The sequence below is a fragment of the Pygoscelis adeliae genome, unplaced genomic scaffold (assembly GCF_000699105.1).
Source record: "Pygoscelis adeliae isolate BGI_AS28 unplaced genomic scaffold, ASM69910v1 Scaffold27, whole genome shotgun sequence".
Lineage (NCBI taxonomy): Eukaryota > Metazoa > Chordata > Aves > Sphenisciformes > Spheniscidae > Pygoscelis > Pygoscelis adeliae.
This window is the reverse complement of record NW_008825410.1, coordinates 2,730,347-2,747,748: the sequence shown is the minus strand read 5'-3', so window position 1 is coordinate 2,747,748 and position 17,402 is coordinate 2,730,347. Positions and strand designations below refer to the sequence as shown.

General features: G+C 35.2%; 1 protein-coding gene across 1 annotated transcript in view; it reads left to right on the top strand.

The window, feature by feature from the left end:
• Positions 1 to 17,402, top strand: part of AKAP9 (A kinase (PRKA) anchor protein 9) — a 118,657-nt gene that overhangs the window by 55,190 nt on the left and 46,065 nt on the right. Inside the window, 7 exon segments of the mRNA XM_009330588.1 lie at positions 1,934 to 2,030; positions 2,877 to 2,969; positions 4,589 to 4,957; positions 5,917 to 6,141; positions 7,723 to 7,863; positions 8,416 to 8,519; positions 9,273 to 9,478. Of these exon segments, the coding sequence (XP_009328863.1) occupies positions 1,934 to 2,030; positions 2,877 to 2,969; positions 4,589 to 4,957; positions 5,917 to 6,141; positions 7,723 to 7,863; positions 8,416 to 8,519; positions 9,273 to 9,478 (1,235 nt within the window).

The window sequence follows — 17,402 nt, the reverse complement described above, 5'->3', positions numbered from 1 at the left end:
AGTAAAGTAACCAATTTTTTCCCTCATATGAATTAATACTTGTATATACTTATTTTGAGGTGAATAAGAGGTCTAAGTTCTGCAAATGTTTATGTATCTGTAAGACTGAGGGTTTATATCATTGTTTTCCACGGTCTGCCTTGTAGAATCAGTACACATCTATTAGCCTGAACTCAGTTTTAAGGGACTGTATGGCTTCTTAATGAATTACTTTTTAATCCTTTAAAAAAAAAAAAAAAAAAAAAGAGCTATGAGCATTTTCAAAATGCATTTTGTGAAACTGTATACTGCTGTATGTGTGTTGGCCAGGACAAGTTATAAATATCCATATATGATTTTTAAATTATTTTTAAATGGGTAGTTAGTGTTCTGATTTAGTCCATGATAACTATTCACCTAAAATACTCAAAACTCATTTTACATATGTTTAATGAGCATTTAGAGCTGTTGTCGGTATTTATAAGCTAACAGAGTAGAGAAAAAATTTCCCATGAAGATCTGCATTCTCTTAGCTTTCATACCTGAAGGTCAGGTTTTAAACGTTAAAATGAAACTGGAGTTTTACAGGAAAAGTTCCTAGATCAGTACATAAATTGGTTTCTAATAATCTAGTAGGGAAGTCTGTCTCATTACATCTCAAGCCTGAAGTATCTTATAATGGTGTAGTCAGTAACCTGTTGAATGATCTGTTACGTACTCAGTCTCCATACCTGGTTTATTGCTGCATCTTTTAAACTAAGATCTAAGTAGGAGTATAGCTGTGCCCAAGCCTAGGAATTTTTTGGGGGACGTTTTCATCTGGTTGTATATTCTATTGCAACACCAGAAAAGAAAAAAAAAAAAAAAAAAAAAGGAACAGTAGCAACTGATTTCATTAATCAAATTAAATATGAATGCTAAAAATAATGGGTTACTTTTTGTAGTTAAAAATGTCACAAGTTTTGTAAAATTACCATTCCTGACTCCATTTCAGGATTATCTAAACCAGCTCTCAGATTTGAGCAAAAGAAGCTTCATGATCTTTGTAAAACCCTGGTCTAGTTAAGATTGTAAGACTCACAGACAATAAACTTAGCTTCTAAATCTATTTTGTACCCTGTCTTTAGCAAGGGATTCATTGTCTTTGTGGTAGCAGATCAGAAATACTAGAGGAGAGAATTTTTTTTAATATTTTTTTTTTTTTTAGGTAGGTTGATACTGTATCTTATCCTTTTGGCAGTGTATTTCTGTTAAGTCTTTTTCAATATGTAGTGAAAGGGGAGCTAGAGTTCTGGTGGTATGTGGTGGTGTTTTGGTTTTTACTGATTTATAACACTCAATATAGAGAGCAGTTCTGTTGGAAAAGACAGTCTGAATATATTTCAGCATGTTGTTATCTAAATGTAAAATGAACCTCATTGGATTTCTTACTGTTTTTTACTGTTTTCATGTGTATGCCTCGTCTGTATAACACAAGAAAGCAAGCGGTGCATCTGTTGATAAGCATCAATTTAAGAGAATCAAAATAAATACAACCGTTTTCTAGGTGGTTTTATGGCTTCATACACATAACCATTCTGGTTTCTCTCATACCCTTATGATTCAAACAGGCGCTTTTGTCCTTATCTTAACTGTGTATAGTTATTGAGCACAAAATATTCCCACGTAGCTTTAAAAGTTGTTTGTGAGGTCCTTGGCAAAACTGGTGTTAAGATGTGTCACATTGAGAGGAAGAGCTAGCATTTGGAAGGCAGATGAATTACAAAGTCAGGTATATGAAATTAATGGCATGGGAAAAGGTGTGTTATGGATAAAATATTTGCAGTTATTGGTCTTTAAATATATATGATGTGTATGTATATTCATATAATGCATATTTGAATAGAGGAAAAATAAGGTATATTGAGATACTAATTTTTTTTATTTCCCCCCTCTGCTTCTTTCACCTTTTTAGTGTATCCACAGATTCACAAATAAAGCTAAAAGAAGTTTTCAGGGAAGTGAAGTGCACTGAAAATCTTCATCAGCAAGGAACAGATGAAGCACTGGAGGTATCGTATAACTCAGTTGACAGCTAATATACATATGGTCAATATAATTTAGATGCTTTGGGTTCTAAGATGAAATTGAAATATGGACTAGTATTTGGTCGTAGTAAAGTAATTATCATGTTAGTACTATGTTATACTATTAGATGGACCATGTTAGAGGAAAAAGATTTAAATATTGCTGAAAAACATTTCTGGAAATTATGAGCAATAAAGCTTGCTTTATTGGTCCTGGCTTTTAAATTTCTTTTTTTTTTTATTCTTACTAAAGTGGAAAAAAAATAGTGTTCAAATTCTGGGATTTCTTCAGGAGTCTTTAAAACATGGTGACTTTTCTTTAAACACTAGTTATGGAAGAAGAGTGATTTAAGTGAAATCCTAGTACTTAAGTATAGACTGCACAGTTTTTAGAAGAAATTTTGAAAAAGTAATCCCAAAGATCTTAGAAACCAAATGCAAATGACAAAAGACTCTATACGTTCCTCCCCTATACGTTCCTCCCCTAGGACTGCTGGAAACCTGGCTCAACAGTTCTGCATTTTGAAAAATAGTGATGCTGTTTTGTACTGTGATCCTCTGCTTTCTTAGCTGTTTTCTCTGCATTTGACAATTCAAATAGTGTTGGAAGAACAGTTGTTGCAAACTCAACTTTTAAATTTAATTTTGAAGCAGAAACAAGGCAAAGTCCTCTACCTAGTTCTTTTATGTTGTGGTACAAAATTATGTGATTTTCATGAAATGAAGATAACCTAATTGAGGGAAAAAAAAAATCTCTGTCAGATTGAAACTTTTAAAATTAACGAAATAAAAGCACAAATACATGATTGAGATTTTATGGTTTTCTTACAGCTTGCTAGAGAAATTGAAACGCAGAATGATCTGGATGTTGTTCAACTGCTAGAAAAACAGTACCAAGAAAGATTAGAAGAAGAAATAGCAAAGGTATTCTTTTTATTTTGTTACTTTAAAATACGTTTAAAAAAATCCTGTCACTTTCATTTGCCATTTCTGACAATTCAGTTGCAATAGCAAATGCTAACTTTTGTTTGATTTATTTACAAGGAATTGTTTTATTCTGATTCTGAAAGGGGAAAGTATTAAAAAAAATTTCTGAAACATTTTGGGTTTTTCTTAGTTGTCTCTCCTATTCCTAACTCATAATTTCTGTTCATGGCGGGGGGGGGGGGTGGTGGTTTGCTTTAACACTTCAAAGAAAATAGACAACATGAAACCATACTTGACACTAGAATTTATTTAGAAAATCTGGTGGCTTAGAGAGTGGATTTCTTGCTACTTTAGGCTTAACAGCTGGTCAGTTCAAAAGGTTTTGCACTTAACAGTTTAACACTATTTTCTGATCATGTTTTATTTTGCATTTTCATATATTGTGTAAAATGCATAGTTTTTATTTAGATCTGGTGACTAGACTTTCTCTAAAACGTGAGAAGTAAAATTAAGATTTTATAGGTAGAGTATATTAAATTGTTTGTGGATTTACTTACTTTTTGACTTCCAAAAAATTCTTCATTTCTTTGCAGAATGAAACATTATCTATGCTTTTATTATATCATGGCATAAATAAAAATCATATTAACATAAATTAAAAAATGGGGAAAAAATAAAGTGCTACTTCTCTAAAAAGGTTTGCAATCAGAGTTAGGAAGAATGTTATAGCCAGCACTAGACGACGACATTAATTTAAGTAATCCACGTTTCTGAAGTAAAAGTTCAATTTCTCTCATCTGCTGCCAAGAAAACCCTTCTTTATAGGACAGCAAAGTACATGATTGGCTAGTATTTTGTAAAGGGCCGTTTAAGTTCAAAAGACAAACTCACATTTTCTGGAAAGGAAGAGTTAGGTGTTTTCTTTTCAAGTGTAACACTTCTGTATGTATTTTCACACTTTTTGTAGCTTATGCTATAAATGGCTGTATTCTAAATCTAGAAAAGAACTGCTCACACGACTGGAAAAGGGTTTTATTTGTATTAGAAGGAGATACTTAGCAATACAAAAGTTACCAGCCTATTGTAGCTGAAACTGCAGCAATTTAATGCCAGTAGAAGTTTCTTTCTGGTCAAGTAAAATTCCTGTGCTGAGTATCAAGCACATGGCACTGCTGTCTTTATACAGCCCAAAATTCCATGTCAGTGAAATGTTTACAAAGGATGCTTGGTTAGATAGAGGAAACTTAGCACAGCTGCACTTATGTCAATATGCCAGGACTTTTTAAAGTCATCTTGTAGAATCTTTTTTAAAAAGAACTGGATAATTCTGTGCTAAATAATATATTTTAATTGAAAATAGCATCATAGTTTATTGAACTACCTTAAATACAGCATGTCTGTATTTTAAGATGTGACTGTTGATGAGATTGACAAGATGTCTATGTTTTTTCCTTTCTGTTTTCTTCTGTAAAAAAAAAAAAAAAGGAAAATAGAACAAAAGTTCAGAACTTTTAGTACTTTTATTTATATTGTTGATGGTCAGCAATGAGATTTCTTCAGCAGTAGGAGATGCTGTGAAGCATAAACTAATACAGATTTTTTTCTTATTTATTCAGGTAATTGTATCAATGAGTGTAGCATTTGCCAAACAGACTGAATTGTCAAGAATTGCTAGACAGAAGGAAGAAGCAGCACAAACACAGACTGTACAACAACAGGGAATGCATTTTGAAACTAAAAAGCAATGTAGTGAAGAAGAGGTTGACAGCCCTCTTAGAAAAGGAACAGAAGAAGGCAGTACGCATGAAGAATTGAAATCACTTTGCAAGGAACTCACCGAAGAGTCTGGTGAGATCAACTCACTTGGAGAACAGCTTCATTCTAATAGCAAGCCTAGTTGCATGTTAGGACAGACCACACATGAATCAGTGATTTCTGAAGAACTTTTTTCTCATGTCAAAGGACTTACAGCAGAAGAAACACCGGTAAGCATAAAAAAAATTGGCAGCCTGTAACACCTTATCTGAATAATCTTTCCAATGGATTTACAGTTCATTTCAATGAGAAAACTGCAAAGAAAGAAATTAAGATGAAAATTCTGTTTAAATATTTCCCTTTCCCTTTCAAAGGGGTGACAACTTTAAACCTAAATTATCTACCCTTATTTCCTGTGTTCTACCTGACTATCATAGCATTATGCTATGCTGTGAGGAAAGGAATATAACATTGGTTACATGAAAAGAGATTATTCCATTTCATGGATAAAACTGTATTGCAGGCAATAAATTGTATAAAGAGTTTTTGTAATCTAGGTCATATTCTAGTGTTTATACATGGAACAGGTTAAAAATAGTGTTCAAAGAGTTTGAGTTCCTTGTGATAAAGGATATCAGCTGAACACAAAAATTATAAAAGTAATATGTAAAATATGTATTTAGCATTTCACAAACATGGGGCAGGGGGTAAGGTGTGGAATAAATACGGTAAAAAGCATTCATAAATTTTGACTCCACAATTTCATCCTAAGTTCAATTTTTTTTATTAAATTTGGCACTAGTTGAAGCAAAAATTACACTTGCAAATTTGTGTAACACTTAAATATTCTGATCTTGTATTATCTTGATAGTAAATAAACTGTATTATTCCTGTTTTGTATGATACTGCTCTCTCAAACTTCTCTTGTTGTACACACACACTCTCAAACGCCTGTATGTCTGCCGCTGGATTTTCTGGTGAAATCCCCAAGAGTTAAGAGTTAACGCTGTTCATAGTTATTTTAAAAAAACTTTTCTTTTAAATGGGGAATAATTCCAAGAAGCAGGCAACAAGATAATGCTTTTGTGATAGCTACTTTAATTTGTGAAACTACTTTCTAAAATTTATTTAAATATTTACTAGAAACTGTCATTAAACATAAAATGCTAAAATAGTTCCAATATTTCAGCGCTACAGTGAGATGACAGCACCAGACACAGAAACACCGAGTCAGCTGTTGTTATATGAAGAACATTTGGAAGACATGCGACAGGAGCTAGTACGGCAATATCAGGAACATCAGCAGGCAACAGAATTACTGAGACAAGGGCACATGCAGCAAATGGAACGTCAAAAAGAAAATCAAGAGCAACTCTTAGCAGAGCTTGAGAGTCTTAAAGTGCAATTAGCTGAGGTAATATGGGGTTTGACTCAATGAGTTAACACATTGGTTAGCAAAGGGACATCACCAAGCAGTATGTTTATTTATGCTTGTATCTCTCTGTATATTGAGACGCACATATTTACTGTATGCATGCACACACACACGTCTATTTGTGTGTGTATACATACAAACACATACATGTATAAAAGGCATATTTCTTTAATCAAAGCTCAGTCAGTGATGGATAAATGTAGACTTCTGTAAACCTGGAGAAAGCCTGCAGTGCTGCACAGCAGCCAGAAGAGTGAGTGAGTGCAGATGCGTTGTAAACCATGCCATCTTCCAGATACATGGCCCTGTGCAGGATGCAGGCTAGCATCTATTTACATCAATGAAACCACCAGCCATGGCTAGAAATATTATAGAATTCTTCATTTTTCCTCATGCCCACTTGAGGTCTGAACTTGAACAGTATCGGTGGCTTCCTGCAACAACGTGTTTTGGCTTTTTTTTTTTTTTAATCATGGGAGATGAAGTCCTTATTGACTGTTGGAATGAAACAAAATCTGTGGGTTTTGGTGGGAAACACCACTGTTTCTTTGCCTTTTTAAACTTAACTTGCTGTCACTCTGCATCTGTTCAAAGCCTGTAGTAGGTATGCTAATGAAACTCATTAGTTTATCTTAATTATTAAGTTTTCAAAAATAATGTCATTTATAGACATTCTTCCCTTGAAAGACAAAGTAAACAGAATCCAAAAAAATTTGTCTTGCTGTGATTTAATTTCAACAATGTAACATTACAGAAATGCACATGGAAATAGTAATCCGTGAATTCTAAAATTCTTTGATTTCACTGTGGAGTGGAGCTTTAGGTTCCTTCAGACCTTATCCAAGCCTGTTTCCGTTCTGTTTAAGTTTGGGCTCAAGGAGCTGGGGAATCTAGAGGGCCGGTCACTTGTATCCTAGGTGTCTTCCAGCAATGTCAGGTGTCTATTTCTCCTAGCTGCTTTGTAGGTGTCTTTCTATCATTTATCCTGATAATTTTTCCTCTCAATATATACATCCTTTCTCCTTTTACCTCTTTGTCAATTTGCAACTGCATCTTTTGTCAGGGGTTGCAAATTCCTGAAACTAATGAAAAACATTAAGTAGAACTTACGCTGCTGGCTTTTCTCCAGTTTTTAATGCCAAGGATGGTTAATCAATAAGAACCGCATAGGAATGTAAGCATTGCATTTAAGCCATGAACACTTCTAGCTCTTCTAAAAGAGTGTGTGTAGGCTTTTTAGAAACAGAACTTATTTTCATCTTTTTTCTTGTGCAAAACAAGCATGAAATATTTAAAAATTAACCTTCCAGCTTGCATTGTGACCGCTGTGTTTCATAAAGAGCATACAAATTGTGTGAAAATCTTAAAGAAGGTGTAAGATACCAAAAGTATTTATTAGCTGTAATCCATTCTAGAATGCTTTCAGTGTCTTTGTAACCATTTAAAGAAGTGGACTGAAATTTCATTGTGCAAAATATGTAAAAAATTAGAAGTGACAGGACTCACTAATACTCAGAAGCTTAAAAAATTGTGTGTGCCTCTATAACACTTCTTTCTTAGCGTGTCTCAATGGAGAATGACAGCCTGGTTGCAGAGAGAGAGAGAATGCTTTTAGAAGAACTGGAATCATTAAAACAACATTCTGCACCCGGAAAAGAAAGGCTGTTTTGTGAGCTACAAAACAACAGCACACAAACCGAGGTAAATATGGACTTCGACTTTCTTGGCAGGTGTGGTATGTAAAACCAGTAAGATTCCTTTCCGCTGCTACTCTTTTTATGTAATATATTTTCCTAAAAGATGTTGGTTATTGCTTGAACAGAGCAGGTTTAAGAATCAAGAGGTGGTACTGGTAGACATAGTTTTTTACTTCAGGTAAGCAGAAGCTAGTTTAACAGCTTGAAGGTGGAGATTATTACCATAGCTATTTGCTCAGGTAAACTCACATTTTCATATTGCTATAGCAACACTCAACAGAAAGTACAAGGACTGTTTAATCAGCATAACAAAGTTCTTTCTAATAGGCCCTGCCTTGGATTTCCTGTTTTGTTTTTATTTATGTTTTAGTTAATTTTTCAACGTAGGAAGAGTATTTCTTGATTTGTAATTTGGTGCAGAAGTTTTATTAACAAAACACAACTAATTTAGGTTTTAAATTTCATGTTCTACTGCATAGAAGAAGAATATGTTGATTCTGGCATGACGGGATTTCTGTCCTTTTTGTCTTCTCTCCCTCTGCAAAAACTTAATCAGAATGAAAATGAAAACCAAAACGATGTGAGAGAGCAGATCTTTGAGGATGAAGATGGAGGAAGAAAGCCTGATGAAACATCTTCAGCTCTTCTTTCTAAAGAAAGGTGCTTAGAACTGTTAAGAAAACATCATTTTTTAAAAAATGTTGACAATCATGTTCTTGTTGTTAAATTAATAATATTTATAAGCTTTATTCTGACTGATGATAATGGCATTTTTTTAATTCTAGATAACCATATTTTTAAGTTTACATACTTTAGATTAAACAATGTCTTATTTTTTATAAAGCCTAATGATGTAATGGCATAGAGGATGAGACAAATCTTAACCTATTTTACTATATCTTTCGTATTACACACATATAGAATCATATACATCATTTATACACGTGTATTTGTATACCCATTGTATGTACATATATGAAATAAGTTAATATATTTTTTTATAGATTGTAGGAATATAATTGTTGTATTTGATAATATCTTTTGACTATTCTGTAACTTTTTTTATCTGTGTAGACAATCTTTTTAATTGTCACTTTGAGAAAAGAGTAAGTTTATAATGAATACCAGGCAAATGTAGACCTCTGTTTGAAAGAATAACTAGATAAAATACCAAGATGTAAGTGCAACTTGATAAATAGTTTGACTTCTTACATATTTTGTAAAAAGAACTGACTTTTAAAACAAATGTGCCTTTAATATTTATGTATATGATGTGGGTTTTAATGTTAAAAAAGAAATCTTAATTCTACTGCTTCAGCTGCAAATCTTTCCTGGTTGCAAGGGTGTATAAGGGATAAAAACCACTTTGAAAGCAGGGGAAAATCAAAGGACTGATTAGTTTCTGTCCTGCAGACTTGTTTTTCAGAAGGCTAATGAGAAACTCATGAAGATTCTTTTAGAAGTTGTGAAGACAACTGTGGCCATGGAGGAGACAATTGGTCGCCATGTTCTCGGGTTACTGGATCGGTCTGGGAAAGTCCAGCCTTCCAAACCATCTGGATGGGACACAGAGACAGAGGAGTCAGTAAAACCCTGTATCCGTGTGGGATATGAAAAAGGTACTGCTTATATGGTTTTCTATCTCATAACAAGTAGCATTTGAATACTTTTATTATATATTTAAATAACCTTAGTTTTGAAATTTTAATTAAAAATAAACTTTTTTTAAAAAAACTATTTGTCATTTGAATGCATATGACGTCTCTGCTTAAGAGACAACATTTCAGGAGTTGTCTGGGTCATGCCCCAAACCAGTTATGACTCCTATTTAGGGTCCTGTTGTAAAGCCTGCAACAGAATGGCAAAGTGATTGAGAAATACAAAAATAAATACGTTCCTGTTGAAGGAGGCGAAGAAAAAGAGAATGAAACATAGCTCCATGGCATCTTGCACCAACTTTACACCTTCCTCTATACATATGGGGAATGGGAACTGGTGTCAAAGGCCATATCTCTACTAGTGCACTTAATGTACGTAGGGATGTTGCTAGTCACTCTGGCCAGCTGGCATGGGACAGCCTGTATATATGCTTGTGGACTTCCTTAGCCCCCTAAAGAGGGTGGTTGCATGCAAGCAGCCTTCTGGAAACAGTTCCAGGAACTTTCTAGCTGCCAAGCCTTGCCCATCAGCTGTTTGGAGGAGTGCTAGTTGGCACAAGCCTAAAGGAGCATTTTAACGTCGTAGTTAATTGCTTACCAGTATCTTAAGAACTTTCCCAGGCTCTGTTTAATTTCCTGTGATTCTACTAGGATAGCGTCTGTTCATTTCTCTTTTGGGCAAGAATAGGTGCTCTATCATATTGCCGTTTAGGTACCCATGGTACAGAAGCCACCGTAAGGATGTGTACATTCATCCTGGGTCTTATGGGGAGGCAATGTGCAACAGATCAGTTCAGCCTAAACACATTATACATCTGGTTTTGGCTGGAATTTTAACTACTGTGAATGAGAAAAAGAACTGGAAGTCAAATACATTTCATTATTAAGAAAGGATTACTATGGAGTAATAATACAAATGGTAAATGAAGGTGAACTTTACCTCTTTCATTCAAAATGTAGATTATTAAATATTATTGATTCCCTCTGGCTTTAAATAATAGGTCACCTTAAGCCTTGGGGCAAGTTAAGAAAGGATGTATGACTTGTAGCACAATGACATGTCTCTCAGTTGATTACTCATAAGGTTATCTGCAGTGAAATGTGTACAGCTGCAGTCTAAGGATTCTTTAATTTTTCAAGTTAAAAGCACTTTTATGCCTGTATAGTACTGCTGTTTCGTTAAAAACCGTCATAACTTTTGTTTTCTGCACATTTCACTGTATTTAATTGTGAGGAAAATTATTTTTTGAAAACTCAGGCTTCTGAGGCTTTGCCTTTTTCACCAAATTTTGGATTGAGTAACTAAGCTTCTGGCATTAGATTTTGATACTTGCCAAGGAGACCTTAAAGATTGAGAACATCTACTACTATAACTGAAGGAATCACTTCTTTCAAAATGGCCTATTCTTGCACTTTATTTTGAGGTGGGAAAAGAATGAAGTTTGCTTAATGTCAAAGCAGTTCAGAGTAAGTATCTTCAACCACTGGCGACTATTTTCCACGCAGTCTCCTAGCCAAATGGTAAAAGGAGCAATGACCAGGCTCAAAGTTTACTACCACCTCCTTTTGCATTCTGAGGTAGTCTTAAATTTTATGTAAACTGCATTTTTAAATAAGTTTTCTATATTAAAACCAGCAATTTATAAATATTCTTTGTATTCTTGTACATGCTATGTACCGAACATGACGTCACATGGTATGGAATGTTTCTTTGGCCAGTTTGGCTGTGCCCCCCTCCTACCTTCTTGTGCACCTGCAGCCTTCTCAGTCGGTAGAGCATGGGAAACTAGAAAGTCCTTGGCTAGTGTAAGCATTACCTAGCAACAACTAAAACATCGGTGCATTATCAGTTTTGTTCTCATCCTAAATCCAAAACACAGCACTGTACCAGCTACTAGGAAGGAAATTAACTCTATCCCTGCCGAAACCAGGACAATTGCCCAAAGAAATAAAAACGTGTTCTGGTTATGAAGGCAGTGATCACAGGCCGTCACAGTTATGTGTACTGTGGTGTTACCTAGTGCATTCACTGAATCTAGTTCATAGTTATATCATGCCTATCCACAGAACACGTGCTGTTGTTTTTCTCCCTCATTCTCATTTACTGAAAATATTGCTGCCTTTTCTCAGACAATAAATACGTAACTGTATGTACAAAGTGCTAATACACGATTGTTGCCCTTCGCTACTCTCGTATGTGCTTGCTCTGCACAGGCCTGTACAGTGCACACTACATGCGTTCGCTTTTTGCCTGCTCCTGCACAGTGATGTGTATACTTGTATTTGTCGCTAATTATTGTCGTTAACAATTCTTAATATGGATTACTTGCATTACATATATGTAGAAAAACACAGTTAAGAGAGTAGCTTTATTTGGTGTTTTAGAGTGGGTATAATATAGACTTATGCCTAGCTTTCATAATACTACTGCTAAATGCACAACAGGCCCTGTAATTGGAATGTATTGTTAATTTCTTGTGAAGTCTTCTGGTGAAAGAGTACTCTCCTAAATAGAAGAGAACTGTATTCCGTTCTGCTAGTGGTGAAGGTTGACTGTTTCAACTCTTGTGTTTGCTATTAGTGTATTTTGAAGAGGCATGTAGGGATTCACTCTTCTGTAACAAAGCAGTTTGTCTGTTGTAATGTCCCCCCTTGGTATAGAGCTGTTCGCATACCAGTTGTTTATTTCAGTATTCTTTTTTGCGTGTTTCCTTACATTCAGAAATAATTACGAAAGGAGGAGAAACCAAAGAAAACAGTGAGGATTAAAGAAGACCCAAGCTTACAGTGACTATAATGTGTGAATGTATAGTTTGTAATGTATCTCTGAGGTTGGATTCACAGTTCTCTTTTTTGTTTTCAAAATGATACAACAGCATCCTTGCTGTGTACATAGTTCTGCCACTGGGGTTAGACAGCCATAGTAGCAGTCGTACTGTTTCATCAGCTGAAGTATTTGATCCTTCTTCAAATGGAATTAGATGACAAATTCTATTAATGTTTTCAGCAACAGGACTGTCGCTGTTCATTTCCTATACTTCCACTGAATGGCCTGAGAGGACATAAGTGTTTAAAATTTTTCCCCATTGTTTTCTGGAAGTAAGAAGTAGATAGACACTACTTTTATATTTTGACCTGTGCATGTTGTTGTATTTTCTAATACCTAGCCAAACAGATCTTCCTTTTTAATTACTTAGGAAATTTGTAGGAATAAATTTGTACCAATAAAAATCTAATAATAAAATAGAAAAAATGTGTTTATTAAAGTGAATTCTTTCTGACCTTTTGAACATAATCCATGTTTATTGACAAGCAAAACTCAGCTTACTGTTATTGCTGAGTTTCAGCATTTTATGAAGTTGAATCATTAAGGTCACATGCTTATAACCACAGCCTGATTTACAGAGCATGTAGAGGTTTATCTGGGACCTTGCCTAGGTTGTTGGCTAACACAGGTTTTTATTTCTAGCAGAGTGAGTAAAGTTCAAATTTCAGTCATAAAACATATCATTGGAATTGAACAGCATTTGTGCAAAGTAATCCAGTGAGTTAATTACATCTGAAGATTTGGGCCAGGAATCATCATGACAGAGCCAGCAGGCTTTGCTGTTCTCCTCCCTCAGAGGTAGAGGGACTGCAGTAGTGCAGGTTGCGCTGGAGAAGCATTCCTTGAACATTAAACCCTCTTACCTACTTTCTGAGCTCCTTGTTTCCGAACAGTGTACCAAGAACAAGCTAGTAAATAGCATTATACACTGAACCACCATAAAACTGATTTTTTTGTTTGCTTGTTTTCAACTTGTAACCCCTAACCTTAATTTCTCAGTGGAATCCCAGGAGTAAACTGAGATACTAGCTCTACATGACGCAAAATATGTATTGCTTCATAAATGTCAGTTGGCAGCTCATAAACAACTTCTGCATCTGAAACTTCTGAGTAAGCACTGTATAATTAAGCACTTTTCTTAAGATTTAGTGGGCCGTGACATCTGACGTGCTAAACTGCAAGCTTTGTGGCAAGGAAACAGTATGAACCTTTGTTGGGTTTTTTTTTTTGTTACAAGGAGAAGACACTTTTACTTGGGCCAGTTGTATTCTATTTATTATTTTGTGTCGACTGAAAAAAAAATTGGGGGACAGAGAATTTGATTTTAGTTAGGTTGGGGTGGGAGATTGAACAACATTATAGGGATTAGTAAAATGGGGGTTAGGCATTCAACTGCCAGTGGTGGTTAATAAGACTTGACAACATTTCTGTTTCTTGCTTCCACCACTGAAAATCTTCTGGAGAGATGCTGTACTAAGATGCTGTGTACTAAGACCATTTTCAGGGGAAAAAGATAGGGAGATTTTCACTTTGCAGTTCAGAAGACATTTAACGTGAACTCCTGTTCATAAGTGCCACTTTGTAGAAATTATAATATGGGCATCTACATTTATCATTTGCCATCAATTTTTCTATTTGAGTTGCCAACCCTACAGTATAAACAGAATTATTACAGGTGTTGTGTGCATTTGATACTTTTTGTTTCCTTTTTTATCTTTGAGAGTAGTAAAGTTTCCATGTGCCAAATTATACTTTACGTGACAGCTCTCTTTTTCTTTCTTCATTTTTTATAGTTACATTTCAGGTAAATTATGATGTTGTGTTCTGAGATTTTTCATACAACAAAATTATATTTTAACTTTGGTTTGGTTTGTATTTATCCAGAAGAAATGGAAGCAAATTACAAAAGAACTGACATAAGCAAAACAGGAGTTTAAAATCTTGTTATTAGTTCTTGGAGGCCAAATTGTACTGTTCTGGCCACTGGCAAGAAGTAGTAATAGTATTAGTGATACTATTAATGTAAGAGTCATATTCTGGACCTGACTTTTAAAAGATTACATTCTGAGCAGGCATCAATGTTTTTAAGTTTTTCTCTAAAAGTTTCAGGTAGCCAGAAGTTCAGACAATTTTGCAACAGACTGCACATTTCTGCAGTTATTTTGTATAATGTTTATTTTTGTATTTGACATACACTCATCACTGCACAATTCAACTGTACCTATCAAGCAAGTAATTTACTAAAATATAAGGATTATAGGACGTGAATTATGGGTTAAGCCTGAAAAGAACAGGAATGTTACATAGATAATTTGTACTCCATCAAGAAAGAATTAGATTGTGCAGTAACTAATATGTCATTGTTTTATCTTGTCTATAACTGTGCTACTGTACTATGGGCTTTTATTTTGTGAGATCTTTGAAGCTAAGCAGGGTCTTACCTGGTCAGTACTTAACATGGGTGGCCTCCAAAGAGCATCAGGTGCTGCAGTAAGTGTGTCGGTGGCTCAGTAGGGAATATGTTTTCCTTCAACTCAGTCTTTAATCAATACTTTGGCACAGCATTTGGAAATACTTATGCTGCTGGATGTCCATCTTAAATGAAGGTACTTTCTACTCTGAGGATATTAAAGCTTCTGCATTGCTATTGATATTATGAGACACCCAGAGCCAACTTAGCCACTGCTAGGGTGACTCCACTACAGTAGTTTGTGACTGAAGTTCCAAAGTGCAGCAGAAAGTGCTTTGAAATCCTGTGTAGATGAAAGGTGCTATGTGAATGTATATTCTATTCATCTGGTTATTCGTTCCATTCATGCATATAGTGTGCTTCTAGTTTTTTCCCCTTTGGAGTGTGAAAAGAGTTTGTAACATTCTATCCCACATATCTAAAAGGAGATATGGAACAGTAATGATATAACTAGAAGAAAAAAAATACGTCTGCATTTAAAAAATCTTAGCAATTATAAGATAAAAGTAAACAAAACCAAACCTTTCTAAATTAAAATTGCTGTACATTAGTTTGTTGTATATAGGTCATACATATAGCTGCATCCATAATGAAATAAATGCGTAGATATTATTATCAGAGTGTTTGTAAATATAAAAGTATAGTAAGTAAACCAGGTGGTTAATCATGTTGCAACTTGTTAAAAAAACCTAAAAACAAATGTGAAGACTAGAATCTGACTTTCTTGCTAGGTTCAAACAACATCAACAAGAGGACTCGTATTTCCAATGTTATTTGCATGCCTGGTTAAGAGGCAAGAGCAAGTATAAGGAAATTGTATCCAACAAGAGTACTAACTACGTTTTTAAAGGCAATTTGTAAAATTGACCTATTATAACTTCATTTCAATGTCTGTAACTAAACAAACTGTTCCAGTTCAGCAGTCACAATTCATGGAGTAACCAGGAACTTAAATTCAAGATAACCCAGTATTGCAACTCTTATTGCTAAACAGGCATGGACTATTCTTAGGTCATTTAGTCATACTGCTGTTTTGCAAAAATAAGGGGGGTTTTTTTTGAGAAAACCTTAAGCAAAACCACAACATCTAATTGTTTGTTTTTTTTTTTTAAAAAAGCTCACCAAAACATTTAATTTACTTTATTTTAAATATATTTCAGAAATATACTTAAATAAACTGTCACTTCAAAAAACCTTCCACAATAGCATTTATTTCTGACATTTCCAATCTAACAGCCTAATGACATAACACTTCATTTTTAAAACACAATATCAACAATCATTATCTACCATCATGATGTACTACTGTATTGTTATTTCATACTGTAAGTGTGATTTTAAAACATCTCAGGAGTTTGCTTTCATTTGTCTTGCTTAAATACAGCCCTGAATTCTAAATATGGCAAATTTACTGTTTTCTAGATGAATTGCTATCAGTTTAATACCATAGGTAAACTTTGTGTCTCCTACTTCTCAGACAGAATGGATAATGCCCTTAAACTGAATCAGACCTCAGGAAGATTGAGAATTAGGCAGGTGCCAGGTGGCCCATCAGTAGGGACAGTTACAGTCCCCCTGCGCTGTACCTGATTTGTTCAGCTACCCATTTTAATCAATTTTCAGTTCACTAATAATAACACTGAATTTTGATGTTCTGTATTCTAGTCTGTTTGTCCTGAGAAGTTGTCTGAATTACGCATGTGTCTTTCCCTTTACTCACTTGAGTCTGTGCTTTTGAATCACTAACTTGAACAGTTTTGTGTTAGTGCATGCTAACATAGCTGGGCATTGGTGAAACAGAGACTGACAGTCTGCTGTTTGTTTGTTTGTTTTTTTAACCTGGTTGTATTTTAAAGACGTTGTTGCAAGTTATTCAAAGTAGTAAGGGTTACTGATAGTAACAAAAGGTTTGAAAATGAGCCTCAGAGCTCAAAAGCATACTGAAAGGACGTCTAAAATATTCTCTGTTATTATCTCCTTTTCATAGAATCGTAGAATAGCTTGGGTTGGAAGGGACCTCTAAAGGTCATCTAGTCCAACCCCCCTGCCGTGGGCAGGGACATCTTCAACTAGATCAGATTGCTCAGAGCCCCATCGGACCTGACCTGGAATGTTTCCAGGGATGGGGCATCCACCACCTCTCTGGACAACCTGTGCCAGTGCTTCACCACCCTCAGCGTAAAACATTTCTTCCTTACATCTAGTCTAAATCTACCCCCCTTTAGTTTAAAGCCATTCCCCCTTGTCCTGTTGCAACAGGCCCTGCTAAAAAGTTTGCCGCCATCTTTTTAAGAAGTCCCCTTGAACTACTGATAGGCTGCAATAAGGTCTCCCCGAAGCCTTCTCTTCTCTAGGCTGAACAACCCCAACTCTCTCAGCCTTTCTTCATAGCAGAGGTGTTCCATCCCCCTGATCATTTTTGTGACCCTCCTCTGGACCCACTCCAACAGGTCTTGTTGGAGTCTTCCACAGGTCTCCCACTTTCTTCTGCTGAGGGCTCCAGAGCTGGACACAGTACTCCCGGTGGGGTCTCCCCAGAGCAGAGTAGAGGGGCAGAACCACCTCCCTTGACCTGCTGGCTGTGCTTT